The sequence below is a fragment of the Schistocerca serialis genome, chromosome 1 (genome assembly GCF_023864345.2).
Source record: "Schistocerca serialis cubense isolate TAMUIC-IGC-003099 chromosome 1, iqSchSeri2.2, whole genome shotgun sequence".
Taxonomy (NCBI): Eukaryota; Metazoa; Arthropoda; class Insecta; order Orthoptera; family Acrididae; genus Schistocerca; species Schistocerca serialis.
In genome coordinates this window covers 1,147,663,383-1,147,681,612 of record NC_064638.1, presented here as the reverse complement: position 1 = coordinate 1,147,681,612, position 18,230 = coordinate 1,147,663,383, and the positions used below count along the sequence as shown (strand labels likewise).

Below are 18,230 nucleotides of genomic sequence, written 5' to 3'. Positions count from 1 at the left end.
AATTGGACACTGCCGGTTCAGCCATCGCCATCTGCTGACGGCTGCGCCGGCGCCGTTCTGCCCATGTGGGCACTTGCTGACGGTTAGACACATTTTAATGTCCTGTCCAGATCTTAACACACTGCGCCTCGATCTTAACCTGCCTAATACTTTAGATGCCATTTTAGCGGATGACCCACGAGCAGCTGCTCGTGTTCTTTGTTTTATCAATTTGACAAACCTCGCTAAGGACATTTGATGATGTTTTTTAGTCCTATGCCTGTCAGTCTGTCTTTTATTGTGTTTTCCCTTTTAGTTGTTGTTGTCAACTTGTGCCTCGCGGTGCATTCTTAGAGTAGTCAGGGCGCTAATGACCACTGAAGTTGTGCGCCCGAAAACCAAAAAAAAAAAAAAAAATCATCTCTTGGTCTCCCTCTACGATTTTTACCCTCCACGGTGCCCTCCAATGCTAAATTTGTGATCCCTCGATGCCTCAAAACATGTCCTACCAACCGATCCCTTCTTCTAGTCAAGTTGTGCCACAAACTCCTCTTCTCCTCAATCCTACTCAATAACTCCTCATTAGTTATGTGATCTACCAATCTTATCTTCAGCATTCTTCTGTAGCACCACATTTCGAAAGCTTCTATTCTCTTCTTGTCCAAACTAGATATCGTCCATGTTTCACTTCCATACATGGCTACACTCCGTACAAATACTTTCAGAAACGACTTCCTGACACTTAAATCTATACTCGATGTTAACAAGTTTCTCTTATTGAGAAACGCTTTCCTTGCCATTGCCAGTCTACATTTTATATCCTCTCTGCTTCGACCATCATCGGTTATTTTACTCCCTAAATAGCAAAACTCCTTTACTACTTTAAGTGTCTCATTTCCTAATCTAATTCCCTCAGCATCACCCGACTTAATTTGACTACATTCCATTATCCTCGTTTTGCTTTTGTTGATGTTCATCTTATATCCTCCTTTCAAGACAGTGTCCATTCCGTTCAACTGCTCTTCCAAGTCCTTTGCTGTCTCTGACAGAATTACAATGTCATCGGCGAACCTCAAAGTTTTTACTACTTCTCCATGAATTTTGATACCTACTACGAATTTTTCTTTTGTTTGCTTTACTGCTTGCTCAATATACAGATTGAATAACATCGGGGAAAGGCTACAACCCTGTCTCACTCCTTTCCCAACCACTACTTCCCTTTCATGCCCCTCGACTCTTATAACTGCCATCTGGTTTCTGTACAAATTGTAAATAGTCTTTCGCTCCCTGTATTTTACCCCTGCCACCTTCAGAATTTGAAAGAGAGTATTCCAGTTAACATTGTCAAAAGCTTTCTCTAAGTCTACAAATGCTAGAAACGTAGGTTTGCCTTTTCTTAATCTTTCTTCTAAGATAAGTCGTAAGGTCAGTATTGCCTCACGTGTTCCAACATTTCTACGGAATCCAAACTGATCTTCCCCGAGGTCCGCTTCTACCAGTTTTTCCATTCATCTGTAAAGAATTCGCGTTAGTATTTTGCAGCTGTGACTTATTAAACTGATAGTTCGGTAATTTTCACATCTGTCAACACCTGCTTTCTTTGGGATTGGAATTATTATATTCTTCTTGAAGTCTGAGGGTATTTCACCTGTCTCATACATCTTGCTCACCAGATGGTAGAGTTTTGTCATGACTGGCTCTCCCGAGGCCATCAGTAGTTCTAATGGAATGTTGTCTGCTCCCGGGGCCTTGTTTCGACTCAGGTCTTTCAGTGCTCTGTCAAACTCTTCACGCAGTATCTTATCTCCCATTTCATCTTCATCTACATCCTCTTCCATTTCCATAATATTGTCCTCAAGTACATCGCCCTTGTATAAACCCTCTATATACTCCTTCCACCTTTCTGCCTTCCCTTCTTTGCTTAGAACTGGGTTGCCATCTGAGCTCTTGATATTCATGCAAGTGGTTCTCTTATCTCCAAAGGTCTCTTTAATTTTCCTGCAGGCAGTATCTATCTTACCCCTAGTGAGACAAGCCTCTACATCCTTACATTTGTCCTCTAGCCATCCCTGCTTAGCCATTTTGCACTTCCTGTCGATATCATTTTTGAGACGTTTGTATTCCTTTTTGCCTGCTTCATTTACTGCATTTTTATATTTTCTCCTTTCATCAATTAAATTCAATATTTCTTCTGTTACCCAAGGATTTCTATTAGCCCTCGTCTTTTTACCTACTTGATCGTCTGCTGCCTTCACTACTTCATCCCTCAAAGCTACCCATTCTTCTTCTACTGTATTTCTTTCCCCCAGTCCTGTCAATTGTTCCCTTATGCTCTCCCTGAAACTCTGTACAACCTGTGGTTCTTTCAGTTTATCCAGGTCCCATCTCCTTAAATTCCCACCTTTTTGCAGTTTCTTCAGTTTCAATCTGCAGTTCATAACCAATAGATTGTGGTCAGAATCCACATCTGCCCCAGGAAATGTCTTACAGTTTAAAACCTGGTTCCTAAATCTCTGTCTTACCATTATATAATCTATCTGATACCTTTTAGTATCTCCAGGATCTTTTATGATTCTTGAACCAAGTGTTAGCTATGATTAAGTTATGCTCTGTGCAAAATTCTACAAGGCGGCTTCCTCTCTCTTTCCTTCCCCCCAATCCATATTCATCTACTATGTTTCCTTCTCTCCCTTTTCCTACTGACGAATTCCAGTCACCCATGACTATTAAATTTTCATCTCCCTTCACTACCTGAATAATTTCTTTTATCTCGTCATACATTTCATCTATTTCTTCATCATCTGCAGAGCTAGTTGGCATATAAACTTGTACTACTGTAGTAGGCATGGGCTTTGTGTCTATCGTGGCCACAATAATGCGTTCACTATGCTGTTTGTAGTAACTTACCCACACTCCTATTTTTTTATTCATTATTAAACCTACTCCTGCATTACCCCTATTTGATTTTGTATTTATAACCCTGTAATCACCTGACCAAAAGTCTTGTTCCTCCTGCCACCGAACTTCACTAATTCCCACTATATCTATCTTTAACCTATCCATTTCCCATTTTAAATTTTCTAACCTACCTGCCTGATTAAGGGATCTGACATTCCACGCTCCGATCCGTAGAATGCCAGTTTTCTTTCTCCTGATAATGACGTTCTCTTGAGTAGTCCCCACCTGGAGATCCGAATGGGGGACTATTTTACCTCCAGAATATTTTACCCAAGAGGACGCCATCATCATTTAATCATACAGTAAAGCTGCATGTTCTCAGGAAAAATTACGGCTGTAGTTTCCCCTTGCTTTCAGCCGTTCGCAGTACCAGCACAGCAAGGCCATTTTGGTTAATGTTACAAGGCCAGTTCAGTCAATCATCCAGATTGTTGCCCCTGCAACTACTGAAAAGGCTGCTGCCCCTCTTCAGGAACCACATGTTTGTCTGGCCTCTCAACAGGTATCCCTCCGTTGTGGTTGCACCTACGGTACGGCCATCTGTATCGCTGAGGCACGCAAGCCTCCCAACCAACGGCAAGGTCCATGGTTCATGGGGGTCTGCAAATACTCCTCCCTATTTTCACCATCCTTTTGTCTCCCAGTTAGGGTGTGAACAGTTATATTGTGAGATATGATTAGTTTAAGTGTGTCTAGATTTCTTGAGTTCACCATAAGGCAGTATTTCCATTGTGTATAACTGTAACTACACTCCATTGTCCTGCGTAGCCTTCTTACCAATAGATACATTTTAAGTATGTGTTTGTCTATCTAGTGTTTATATGAAAAAAAATACTCACTCAAAATCCAATAATATCAGATTATCAGTCCAGACAGTTTATTTAGCCATATTAGGCGCACATGTGCACAGCCGTAACTCAGAATAGTAAAGAACATCTCACCATAAATAAAACCACAAGTGGCAGCTACTTTGTGCATTTCAAAATAAATTAAAATATGGTTTAGGATTAAGGGTATTATTTAATTCGATTGTTTAAAAGAAGAAAACACTGTGTACAGTAAGGATTTAATATTTTCCATAGGTTTGGACAATTTGTAGCAGCAACACTTCCCACTTCGCCTACAGCAGATGAAAAGAAGATAACGTTGCAAGAAGGTCAGAATAGGCAACAGCCTGCCATTACTGGAGATGAACTGAGTCTCATGGCAGTAGTACCCATATATGGAGATGAAGAATCTGACATGATTACAGGAATAGTGTTACGTAATCGATGTTTACAATTGCTCCACTCTCTCCTGTTCACACCACGGAGTGCTGTTAGTACAACGTGAGTATGATCATATTTTGTAAGATATATGTGGCAGAGAGGTAGAGAAATTTAGCATTTTTAGTTACAGTAATAAGGACATGCATTTTGGATTGTTGACATAGAGCCACCTCTGGCTGTGGTGCTGTTTATTACTGCTGCTGCTGCTACTACTACTACTACTACTACTACTACTACTACTACTACTACTTCTAGTAATTTAGATTTTTAAGTTTGTCATCTGAGCAATTGTTTCTGAAGGACATACTGTGTTTCAAAGTACAAGTGTTGTTTAAAGACAAAGAGAAACTATCTACTGATTATCTGTGGAAATTTTGATCTAGTTAAGAGAAGCAAATGATGATATTGTACTGATATCATGTGGAAGTAATGATTGTCTACTTTGTGAAATAGACAGACACATTTAGAAAAGAAGCGTATGTAGAGAGGGCTTTTAGTGATCTGTTACACTTGCCCTGATGCTCCACTGGCAAGAAACACACACAACTACAGAAATCCATGGTGAAAATAAACATTAATGATCTACATGACAGAAGAAGTATTTCCACTTACCAGCCACAGCTGGATCACTAACACTGTTAAATTATGTCTTTTGGTATTTTCATCACTTGCTTTGTCAGATTAAAATTGGCAAACTGGAAAGAGTGCATACACAGATGCTGTGGGGAGGAGAAGTTGCTTCAGTCTCTGGAATAGGCAAGAGGTTAAATACAGTGAACAATTAGAAAATAAAAATATTTTACTCCAGCCATGTTTCGAAGGGATTATTCTGAAAACAGAGCCTCAGCTGTGACTATAAAGACATGGAAATTGGGGAAGTAAATGCAGCTCTTCAGTGGTTTTTAAGAATAGTGTAATGAAGATAGATAGATAGTGGAACACTAGGGGAAAATTGCTGCACTTCAAGCTGGATTAGATAAGGCTAGGAAAAATCTGGACAGGTTAAGGAGGGACAAGGGTAAAAAAGGGTAGAGAATGACAACAAGCTTAGAACTTCATCTGGCAGCTTTTTGGTGAATATGAAAAATAAGTTTTACCTGTTGCTTCAGTAAGCAACTGAAGGCCCTAAGGCAGAAGTAAGTGTAGACAGTCACAAGTAACTTTCAGTGATAAATTGAACAGTAAGAATTTAGGGAAGCCAGGAAAGAGAAAGAAAATTTCATTGTTTGGTAGTTCTCATACTTGAGGTGTAGGCCAACTTTTGCAGCATGGACTAGTGCTGGTCTGGGTCACATAATAGAAGATTTTGGATCCCTTTGTAAAGATTTCAGCAGGGAAAACACTGTGGTTGGGCCAGGCAAAAGTATTGGCAGATATGTTGGCTGCTATGTAGAGTGTGAATCAGTTTAGATTGCTCAAGCGTCAAGAAATACAAATGTTGAGTTCGTAAGTGTTGGGAGACGCCATGACTAACCTCACTTGAATTCTTCTGTCGAAAGAGTTGGAAATATTAATACACTGAAAGGAGAAAAAAAAATCATAACACCAAAGAATAATTAATGTAGAGTAATGAAATTTCAGGTGTACATTCGTCTAGGTAACACATTTAAGTGCTTAACATTGCAATATCAGACATTAATGTAACTGTGAGATTAATTATTGCAAATTTGAAATGATGGTACACTAATAACCAATGTCATTGCTAGAATGTTGACTGCGAGCAAGTAAACGTGCATGCATAGTGTTGTACAGGTGCCGGATGTCAGTTTGTGGGATGGAGTTCCATGCCTGTTGTGCTTGGTCAATCAATACAGGAAAGTTAATGCTGGTTGTGAATGACACTGGAGTTGTCGTCTGATGATGTCCCATATGTGCTCCACTGGAGATAGATCTGGTGAGCGAGCAGGCGAAAGCAACATGTTCACTCTCCGTAGAGCATGTTTGGTTACAGCAGTGTTTTGTGGAAAAGCATTATCACACTGAAAAACACCATCTGCAATGTTGTTCATCAATGACAACGCAACAGAGAGAATCACTAGATTGACATAAAAACTTGCAGTCAGCATGTGTGGGATAATCATGAGAGTGATCCTCCTGTCATATGAAATCACAGCCCATACAATTACTCCAGGTGTAATTCCAGTGTGTCTAGCATGCAGACAGGTTGGTTGCAGGCCCTCAGCTTGTCTCCTCGTAGCAAACACATGGCCATCACTAGCACTGAGGCAGAACCATCTGTCATCGGAAAATGCAACAGGCCTCCACCCTGCCTTCCAATGAGCTCTCACTTGACACCATCGAAGTCATAAATGGCGAGGGTTTGGAGTCAGTGGAATGCATGCTACTGGGTGTCTGGCTCAGAGCTGTCCTTCAAGTAACTCATTTGTAACAGTTCAGTGTCACTGCGATGCCTATTGCAGCTCAAATTGCTGGTGCAAATGGCAGTATCATGCGACATAGCCACACACCTAACACACTGGCCTTCCCTGTGGGAGTGCCAGGTGACTGTCCAGAGTTCAATCTTCTTGCAATTATACTTTCTTGTACCCATCACTATTAGTAATCATGTACAGTGGCTACGTTCCTGCCAAGTCTTTCAACAATATTGCAGATAAAAACATCCAGCTTCTTGTAGCCTTATTACATGACCTCATTCAAACTCAGTGAGGTGTCAATAATGGTGTCTAGCCGCATACTTGCTCCTGGGCACAGTTGGCAGATCGAGTGGCAAGTTGGAGGAAAGGGGGTGGGGGGGAAACCAGCTCATAGGCAGTCAATTCATCAGTTGACCTTACGACAGCCGCATGCTCGCTTGCTGAAATATTGCGCCTAATGGACATCAACATCTAGATATTCATGTGTGAACTGCATCATTGTGAGGACAAGTTGACAAATCACATAATATACAATTGGCTTCTTAACACTCTGACAGCAAATAATACATTGTTGAAGTCACACTTCAGTTATTTAAAGGGTTCCGATATTGAGAAGGCTATCAGCACATTTTGCTAGAGCATAATTTAATCATCAGTAACACTTGATTTAAGAATCATCAAACAAGTTTGTATACCTGGAAGAGACATGGAAACTGTGAAAGATTTCAGATTGATTGTGTAATGATCAGATAATGAAATGTTTCCAGGGCAGATGTGGTGGACTCTGACCACAATTTATTGATTATGGACAGTAGATTAAAACTAAAGAAATTGTAGAGAAAGGTTAGGAAATTAAGGTGATGAGACCTGGATAGGCTGAAAGAACCAGAGGTTGTTGAGAGTTTGAGGATGCATTAGGCAATGATTGAGTGAAACAGCAGGAAGGTATTCAGTGAAAGACAAATGAGTATTTTTGAGAGATGGAATAGTGAAAGCAGCAGAGGATCAAACAGCTAAAAAGACAAAGCCTAGTAGAAATCCTTGGATAACACAGGAGATATAGAATGTAACTGATGAAAGGAGAAAATATAAAAATGCAGCGAATGAAGCAGGTGAAACATAATATGGGCATACAACATATGATATTGAGAGAAAGTGCAAAATGGCTAAACAGGAACAGCTAGAGGACAAATGCAAGGGTATAGAAGTATATGTAACTAGGGGAAGGGTAGATACTTCCTATAGGAAAACTAAAGAGGCCTTTGGAGAAGAGAGAAACAGCTGTATTAATATTAAGAGCTCAGATGGAAAGCAAAGAAGGGAAAGCTGAAAGGTGGAAGGAGTATATAGAGAGGCTATATTAGGGAAATGAACCTGAAGGCAATATTATAGAAAGAAAAGAGGAAGTAGATGAAGATGAGATGGTTGGTACGATACTGTGAGAAGAATTTGACAGAGTACTGAAAGAACTAAGTTGAAAGACTCTGGACTAGACGACATTCTGTCAGAACTGCTGAGATTCTTGGGAGAGCCAGCTATGAGACAACTATTCCACCTGGTGTGCAAGACGTGTGAGATTAGAGAAATACCTTTGGACTTCAAGAAGTATGTAATAATCCCCATTCCACAGAAGGCAGGTGCTGACAGGTGCGAATATTACCAAACTATCACTTCCACTCTCTCCTTCCTGATGAAGGAACATTTGTTCCGAAAGCTAGGAACGTAAATTTTCGGTTCTGTTTTTTGTGTATCTATCGGCTGTACTGAGCTGAGGTAAGTACTGGCCAGCCCCTCTATCTCTTTGTTAGTATTTGAAACTATCACTTTAATAAGTCATGGTTGTAAAATATTGACATGAATTACTTTCAGAAGAATAAATTTTGATTCTCAAATGAAATTTAATTTTTTAGTTGTCAAATTACTGATCTGGCCTTATTTTTAAAATTAAATATCCAATTTATATGTTGTTGCTCCTATACCGTCTAATTGTAATTGAAAAATCAGAGTGAGGAGTTAATTACATTTCTATAATTTAGTGACAGCATTGTGCTTCATTAACAGCTTCTGCGAAGAGGTCGTCCAGGTTCTTGGTCTAGACTGGGTGCTCTTGTTCCTCCAAGGCCAGCTGCATCCGTCAACAGTTGTCTGGGGACTCAGGATACTTGTGGTGCTGTGTTCCTGTCCACCATTGCTGCAGAAATTTCGTGAAGGTAGTTCTTGTGGAGGATGGTTGAGAGATGCTGAACTAGTGACTCGTAACAAGATGGCAGCTAGTGTTCTGGGTATGTTGATCTATTTCATCAGTTTAATTATTGATGTTCTGCTATCAAATTTGTTATGATGTGAAACATATCACCTTGTTTCGCCTCTACAAGTTAGACTTAAAAATTTCTGTTGGCCTTGGCAGTGTCTGTCATCAGTTGACTGTGTTTAAGAAATTACCAATGATAAATTCTAAAAGAAGGAAAAAAGAGCAGTTTGGCATGCCACAGAAGATACAGTTGGTGAACTTTACTGCTGATGTACCTACAGCCCTGTGTTTCCATGTAATTGGCTCAACTGTGCAATAAACCTTCTTGTCTCAAATAAAAACTTTATGTTGGACAAGGAATTCAGTTACAAGTGATGTTTCACACAATTTTATGTTAGGTGTTGGTATATGGTATTTGTTTTCACATGGTTTATAATGTTGAAAGTCATGGAGAGACCACAAGCTTTATTTTATTTTCTGCATGTATTTACTTATGTGGAGAAGTGAAAAATACTAGACTTAATCAAGTGCACAATCATCATTAATTTTTATTTGACTATGTTTTTAGTGTCTCAGAATGGGAATTTTTTTGTCAACTTGAGATTAAGGTAGTACAGGGCGTGGTGCAGGGACTTTCTTATTATTTTTTTTTTTAAAAAGAAAAAAAGCAGGAAGTATTGGTGATAACAGTTTAATTTTCATTTCTTTACACAGAGGTACAATCAAAGTTTTATTTCATTAGGTTTTGAAAATGGTATCTTGAAGGTGGCCTTCATTCTGCTCAATGCATTTGGAGAGTCAAAAGCAGAAGTTTCGATCAACTTCATCCAGCATCTTTCTGTCTGTGTTGCCAATAGCAGCACAAATATTGTTCCACAGCTCACCCTGGATCCTTGGACGATTTGTGTACACTAAGAAGTTAAGATAGACCAATAAGAACCAGACATCTCCCACATCCATTTCTTCAAGTTCAGTGAGAAAAAGCTCCTCACTTATCTAGACATAACACTCAGAAGTGATGGTAACTGCCGTATTGTTCTTTTCAAAAACCTTGGGCCAATGATACCAATTGTAGATATTGCACACCAGTCAGATATTCTATATGCAGGGGCTGCCCATGAAATTCTTGTGGATTCATACCACTCCAGTATTGCATGTTTTCTTTATTCACCCATTCAGGAAAATTAAAATGTGCCTTGTCACTGAAGAACACAAGGGCATCATAAGGCGGGTTTTCAATCAAGGTTTCACATGCATTTTTTGTGAAATAGAATTGTGTGGATTAACAAGGTGTCACATGCATTTTTTGTGAAACAAAGTTGTGTGAATTAAGTGTGTGCACCACTGCCAGTTTGTATGGATGAAATTTCAAGTCTTCATGAAGAATTGGCCTTACTGTATGATCAGAAATTGCAAGAGCAGTGCATGTTTGCATGCAGATCGCTTGGGGTAATTCAAAATCGCAAGCCTTACTTGCTCAATGTTTCTGGTGTCCTGGTGGCTCTTGAAGGGCTTGGTTTCTTTTTCTGATTACTACCAGTATCCATAAATGTGTGTGCCCACATAATGCACTTTTCAAATAAGGAATTTTCTGTGCTGCACCCGGTCTAATGGAAGCACTAAATAAACTAGGTTTAATATTTGTGGCTAGTACAAGTGTTTGCTAGACTGGAACTCAAACCTGGATTTTTCCATTCTACTGGCATTGTTCTCACCAATTGAGTTTTCTGTGTATGTCTCGTGGTTTGACTCAGTGCTTCTTCTTTCCCTTACTTCTTATCATTTGAATTTGTCGCAAATGTGATATTGAAATTTTCCCAGTGTACTGAATACTCGATGTTTAAAGAGGGCGGCCATTTGTCATTTACTATCACACATGACACTTCATCTGGGCACCAGCCAGACATCTTCAGATCAGCTATCAAAGGTTGCGACTGGCCACCCACATCACACTACTTATTTGTGCACAGTATGTGTTTGGCGCATGCATCACAATTGTGATTACAACACCGACCACACCACCAGGAGGTAGCACCCTTTATGCTGTAAATTTCAAACTCAGTCATCTGGCTGGTTGCCATTCACTGTGGCCATCAGCACACTTTTGGCTTAACTGAGAACAAATTGTGGAAATAATGGGATACCATGCATTAACCAACTGATAGCTGCTGTCCCAGTTAATAAGTATTTCTGCTGTACGTACCTCCATAATGGACTCTTTAATAATGGAATCACAAAATGAATTGCTTATAGGAAAAATTGTTTTTCTCATTTGTCTTTATATGCTCGGTGGATGAGTAACTCTCAGCAGTGTCAGACTTTGCACTCTTAACAACTCCACGTAATCTCCAGAGAGAAAAAGTTAATGTGACGGTACTGTTACCTTTCAACCTTTAAGTTGTAAATAATAGATTTCAGCTATCAGTTGTCCTTTGGAATTTTTATTGGCAGATCTAGATTTCAGCTAGAAACTAGCCATTCTCAATGCACTATCATTTTTAATAAATGCATGTAATGCCTGTTGGTCGGGCTTCATCCACAGTTCATTGAATATTCATTGATAAAAAATGATAGTGTATTGAGAATGGCTAGTTTCTGGCTGAAATCTAGATCTGCCAATAAAAATTCCAAAGGATGACTGATAGCTGAAATCTATTATTTACAAGTAAAAATAACAGTCACTGTGTGCAATAGCCTCTAAATGGAGGGTAACTTGACGTTTAAGTTGATTAGATGTATGGCTTTGTGGCAGCCCTTTATCGCACACTGGTTTTTTTAGCACTTAAGCCCTAACCTTACACACCTAGCTCTCTGCAGCCATTTGCACTGGGGTTGTTTCTTCGTACACCTCTGTCTGCTTCTGCCCAAAACTCTTGGTTCTGCCATGTGATTGAACACCCTTAATAAGACCACCATTGGGTGCATGGTATTGTACGATGATTATTGCCTTTCTCTACACCATTAATGAAAGGAGACACATTCCAATGGTTGATAATTTAATAAAGCAAATAATGACTGGTTCAAATAAGAACAGTCAACATTAGTAGATCATGAACTGTACTGTCTGTTGCTGAGAGCACTACTCATAGCAAGCAATTTTAAACACACACAGTTTAGCAATATTCTGCTTGCCACCGTATGACATCAATCTTTTCCCACTGAAATTCCAAGGAGAACAAATGCTGTGCTGGTAATCATATTCCAAACAAATTAACAATTTCATCAGAACAGTGCTGGTCCACTTATTGTCTCAGTCCAGCCTCTAGGCTTGGACTCTCAGACTGTACTTCATTAATCTGCCATTCTGAGTGCTCACAGCCAGCATCAACAATCAGACTTTATTCTAAATATTGTCAGTGGGCAGCGATTACCTTAGAATTCTGCCTCGGATAAACCAGAGGTATCTGCAAATACACGGGAATGACAAAGATCGATAAATTTACTTTCGAATGTTACACATGATGACAAATATCTTGAAATATGATGATATAGGACCCTCAGTATGTCTGTTGTGGTTGCTGGCTAATTAGACCAAGAAACTTGTGTTGACCTAACCAAGTTCTCAGTTCTCTACTTCTCCTTAGGGCTACAACACCAGAGTTTGATCCCGAGCACACACTGTGACAGACATGCCACATATCTATGGACTTCATATCTCTAATAGTGCAGTACACAGTACCGAGTCCATTCTCAGATGCTTGTTGAAAAAGTCGTGAAACTTGCCAGTGCTGTGGCATCTCTACAGTACAGTATATAAAGCTGTTCATTACACTGTGCATGACATTCTTTCCCACCAGCAAATGCATGTTCCCAAGTGGGTACTAGCCAAGATTCGAGCTCCCAGCCATTGTGGCCAGCACACTCGCATGAAGACTGTGTACCATTTTATTGAATCCTGCCATTGTGATCCACGAGAGATGTCAATCACTTCTGTGTCTTGAGGTGGCAAATTTGTGTTACTGCTGTTGAAAACTGAGTAGCTAGTTACTATTCATATGCACTGTCCCCAACATTTTTCCGTCTATGTTTCAATCTCCCACAAGATACATTATCTTCTTTTCTCTGCACCCTGTGGTATTAAAACATTTGTTGGAAGCTCATGCTGCTGAATTAGTGATTTTATTCTGTGTCCTCACTCTCATTTTGGACCATGTGTAGAGTTATTTACAGGGCAAATTGCTGTTCTGGACAGTATTGTTACTGCACCTTGAGGCACCACTGTTTTATTTTGTACTGACCATTAACAAACTAGCCACTGTTACTGATAACACCATCACTTTTGATTAAAGTTTACTGGCACCGTAGACTGCAGTGACACATCTCTTTGTTTGTGATGGCAAGGTGGGAGGGAGACAGTATTAGCAAGCTTGTGAATCCCAGTTGAATCCAATCTTGCCAGATAGAGATAGGTTTCCCACGACATCAAATATATGGCCGTTTTTAAGACTGGCGGGAATTCTAAATCAGAAACTGGACATTTTTATATTAATTTTGAGTTCATTAGAGCATTTGGTTTACTAAGGGAGCAGAAAAAGATGGTTGTTTGCTGGTTTTGGATATTCCAGTTAGATGGAAAACCATGCCCAATAACTGGAAGGAGGACAAGTCACACCTGTCTGCAAGAAGGGTAGTAGAAGTGATCCACAGGACTGTCATCTAATATCTTTGACATCCATTCATTGTAGAATCTTGGAGCATATTCTGAACTCAAACATAATCAGGTATCTTGAACAGAATGACCTCCTCTGTGCTAATCGCCATGGAATCCACGAACATTGATGATATGAAACCCAACTTCCACTTTTATCACATGAAATTATGTAAGCAATGGATCAAGGCAGTCACATAGATGCAGTATGTCTCAGTTTTTGAAAAGCATTTGACTTGGTATCACATTTATGCTTATTATCGAAAGTAAATTCATATGGGATTCAAAGTGAAATTCGTGACTGGATTGAGGATTTATTGGTAGGGAGGATACAGCTTGTTATCTTGGATGTAGAGTTGTTGTCAGATGTAGAAGTGCCTTAGGGTGTGCCCCATGGAAGTATGTTAATGAAGTAGTGTATGAAAGCAGCTGCTTAAATATTCAGTCAGACCTTAATAAGATTTCAAAGTGCTGCAAAGATTGGCAGCTTACTTTAAATGCTCATAAATGTAAGGTTGAGCACTTCACAAAATGGAAGAAAAAAAAAAAAAAAATGTAGTGTCCCATAACTGTAATATGAATGAGTCATAGTTGGAAGCGTACAAATAACTGGCTGTAGCATTTCTTAGGGATATGACATGGAATGATCACATAGGCTCTGTCATGGGTAAAGCGGATGGTAGACTTTGGTTTGTTGGCAGAGTACAGGGAAAATGAAATCAGTCTACAAAGCAGATTGCTTACAAATAATTTATGCGATCCATCCTAGAATATAGCTCTAGTGTGTGGGACTTGCATCAAATGGGACTAACAGAGGTTATTGAAAGCTGACATAGAAGGGCAGCACAAATGGTCAAGCGTTTGCTTGACTTTTAGGAGAGTGTCAGAGATACTGAAGAAACTGCAATGGCATGCTCTTGAAGTTAGTCATAAACAATCCCAAGAAAGTCTGCTTTCAAAATTTTAAGAACCAGCTTTAAATTATTTCAGTAGGAATATACTTAAACCCTTCACATATCACTCTTATAGGGGTTGAGAGACCTACTATATTTTACTGACTGTAAGATGCACATTAATTTTTAAGCAATTAGTTTAAAAAATAACATTTTTACTATTTTGTTATTAGATTGCAATGTCAGACTAAAAAAAATTCTTAGTGTATAAAATCAAACTGACCTTTAAAATCCCTGAAAATCATCATCATCCGTTTTGTATTCAGTCCTCTATTTGCACATTTAGCCTTCCTCATCTATTTCTCTCTCTCTCTCTCTCTCTCTCTCTCTCTCTCTCTCTCTCTCTCTCTCTCTCTCCCCCTTTCTCCCTTTCGTCTTCTTCTTCTTCTTCTTCTTCCCCCCTTTTTTTAAGCCCACCAATCACGAGTGGTCTTTTTCTGTAGTTGGAGGGCCAAAATGGTGCTCAGCTGCTCTGTTTCCGTGTTCTTATGCATATGCTGTCACTTTAAATTTATAGCCCACATCAAATGAATAGCTTTTATTTTTTTCCGTTACGAAACCAGCTACTAACAAAAATATTGGACTGTTACCGATAACACAATTCACTTTCAGTTCAAGTTTACTGGCACCATAGATTGCAATGACACGTAATAGGCTAGACAGTTTTTTGGGTTTGTGATGTTGAGGTGAGAGGGAGACAGTGTTAGCAAGCTTGTGAATCCTCACAACTCATGTTTGTCGCATCGGTGCACTATTGCTGCCAGCTGAATCCAGTGTTTGCTAGATAGGGATAGGTTTCCCACAGCATCAAATATATGGCTATTTTGAAGACTAGTGGAAATTCTAAATCAAACATTGGGCACTTTTAAATTAATTTCGAGAGTAAGATGCACCTGAATTTTGGAGGCAATTTTTCTAAGAAAAAAATGGGTCTTATAGTCTGTAAAATAAGGTAGATTGGACTAATTAGTGTGCCCAGGCAGGCAATCGATCATTGTTCCTGTGTTACAAAGGTGGATGGAACGGGGGGAAAACCTGTAATAAGTGGTACAGTGGCATGTACCCTGTTCCATACACTTCACAGTTGTTCGTTAGTGTGTGTGTGTGTGTGTGTGTGTGTGTGTGTGTGTGTGTGTGTGTGTGTAGATGTAGATGATGAGGATGTAGAAAATGATGACTCTCGGAGTCATCAGTTTACCGTAAGCCAATTCATAGGGGTTTGAATTTGCAGACTTAAAGTATCTTAATCCATCATGAACCAAATCTGTTCTTAAAAGACTTGTGCAAAAGGTAAACACAGTTCCAAATTTTGACAGTCTACTTAGGAGCTCACCCACCTTAGCAGCAGTCTTTAAGAAAAATTAATACTTTGACATTCAACAGGGTACTGTCAGTACACATGAGCCACAGAACATCATCAGTGTACCATTCACCTTTTGCAACCAGTGAAGTCTGCCATTGATGGAACATTGCTTATACACCAGACATGCAGTGGACTATGATAAAATAATAGTTTTGGCAACTGCTAATTTTCTTTTGGGGTATCATTATTAAAGAGTCCATGAAGATACACATGACAGAAAACCTTGTTGACTGGGAAAGAGGCTATAAGTTGTGTATAAATGGAATCTCATTAATTTCAACATTGATGGCACTGCACACTGGCATTGTGGTTAGTCTTGCAATTACGATCATTATGAATATGTGACATGCATATAGAGTGCCAGTAAATTGTGTGACGTGGGGAGGCAATTGTTTGTTTTTGTTTTCCAGTTTGGATTATTTGCTTACTTTAAACTCAGACAAAAATGTGTATGCTTTCAAATGACAATCATGGCTCATACAGGTATTTCAACATCTTCCTCATATACAATTTTATTTTATTAGGTTGTCAGTTTACACCATCTACGCCAAAGTACCCATTTTGTAGAGAAATAAAAGCAGAAGCACTGGGAGTGCCTGGGTTTCAGAGGCTTGGGTACTTAATGCCTCTGCACATTGATGTACCAGAGGTTTATTTTCTTCTTATGGCTTTAATGATGGGACAACCAGTGAAGCTGCTTCCTGCAGACTCGAAGGTTAGTACTGTTCTGTTGCATGTAATTTATATGTCGTTTTTAAAAGGAGATGTTACACATGTCAATGTTGTGAATGAATGACGTTTGGTTGGTAAAAATATATCACACAAAGAGATTCATCTAATTTCTCTTATAACTGTAGTAGTTGTTTGAGTGTGTTGTTTGGAGAGTGTAATTATGTTGCTGAAATAGCTAAAGAAGACTTAGCTTACTTACATGTTCAATGGCAATGCTTACAAGTCATCATGCCGAAGCAAATATAGTTTGTAGGTAATGTCTGTCATATAAATGCTTTTTCCTAGAAACATTAACCAGGGCATCCAGATACATAAACAGCAGCTAATTGAAGGATACTGAGAGAAAAGAAAAATGAGAATGGAAATTTGGCATATTCTTATGAATGTGTATATAACCAAAAGAAAAATATTCCCAGACTTTAAAGAATAACTGTTTTACTTTTCAGCTTGACCTGGACAGTGTATGGAATTTCATGTTTGGTGTACCTGTTAGTCAATCGGTGACAAGTGTGGCAAGTCGGGTGTCTCTGTGTTCTGAAGCTATCATAGTTCTTTTGGGAATGGTCCGAACAATGCTTAACCAGGAGGGCAAAAGGTATGTGGTATCTTTACCACTGTTAATGATATTTTTATTAAAATTACATGCCAAATATACTAGTAACTCATAAATAAATATTAATTCCTAATGTTTAGTATCAGACCAGCATTCCACTTTACTTTACACTTCTTTTGGGACATCACTTGGCTCTAAGTCAATATAACAGAAGTTACTGATTTTCTTAATTTATGATAATTTGTATGTCTTTATGGCTGTGGAACTCCTAAACTAAATGCGCCATGTGCTTCAGCGTAGGCTAATCTGTTTTGATCTTCACAACACACTTAATCTGACATGCTTAACTTTTACTTAGCTTTGGTGTTTCGTGCACCTTCTACTGCGACTATGGTTTTAAAAGTGTGTTACTCTGCCGCATGTTTCCACAGTGGACACAGAGGACTGCGGATCACACCACATGTGTCCATTCAAACTCGGCTACCTCCTTTCCTCCCACCTTGACAAAAATATAAGTTGACAAATCACTTTGGACAAGCACTTTACACTTGCTGTCATCTGTAGGCTGAGCCGTGAGCTACCTCCTCACTTCTGATGTTCACTTCTGCCAAAGACATGCTTGGCAACCACACCTGTTCAGCTCTCAGACTCATGAGTGCACTTGTATGCATATCATCCTTTAGTCCCCAAAGGGGTTTACTGTCACAAGTTGTGAAAGTTTATCTTTTCCACCAGTTTCACGTTACTTTCGAACTCTCGGCCAGTTTTGGTGACTCAGTGACCACCACCCTGCATTGCAGAGGAATGTTGTATGTTGCAGGAAACAGAGGTTTTTAGCTCCAGATTGTGAGGATGCTAGAATGACTTTATAAAAAAAAAATCTTAAGCAGAGCTGTTAGTTATTGATTAGTAAGAAAACAAAGACAATTTGTGGTAATTACCATTACAAACAAATAAGCTACACTACTCTTGACCAAAATGTGCAACTTCAGTTGCACCCAGGGCCGTAAGCAGATCTTCTGCTGTTCAAGATGTGGGGCATAGTTGAAGAGCCATTTCTTAGATTACTCCTGTATCTTCCAACTCCAGAATGAAGACAGCTGAGTGACCTTCACACGACCCATTTTTGTTCATGACCGGGTTGGAGGGT

At 39.3% G+C, this 18,230-nt stretch overlaps 1 protein-coding gene across 1 annotated transcript in view; it reads left to right on the top strand.

Moving 5' to 3' along the window:
• LOC126456073 (WD repeat and FYVE domain-containing protein 3) overlaps window positions 1–18,230 on the top strand; it is a 303,206-nt gene that overhangs the window by 152,019 nt on the left and 132,957 nt on the right. The window contains 4 exon segments of the mRNA XM_050091831.1: window positions 4,020–4,265; window positions 8,642–8,862; window positions 16,320–16,510; window positions 16,974–17,122. Of these exon segments, the coding sequence (XP_049947788.1) occupies window positions 4,020–4,265; window positions 8,642–8,862; window positions 16,320–16,510; window positions 16,974–17,122 (807 nt within the window).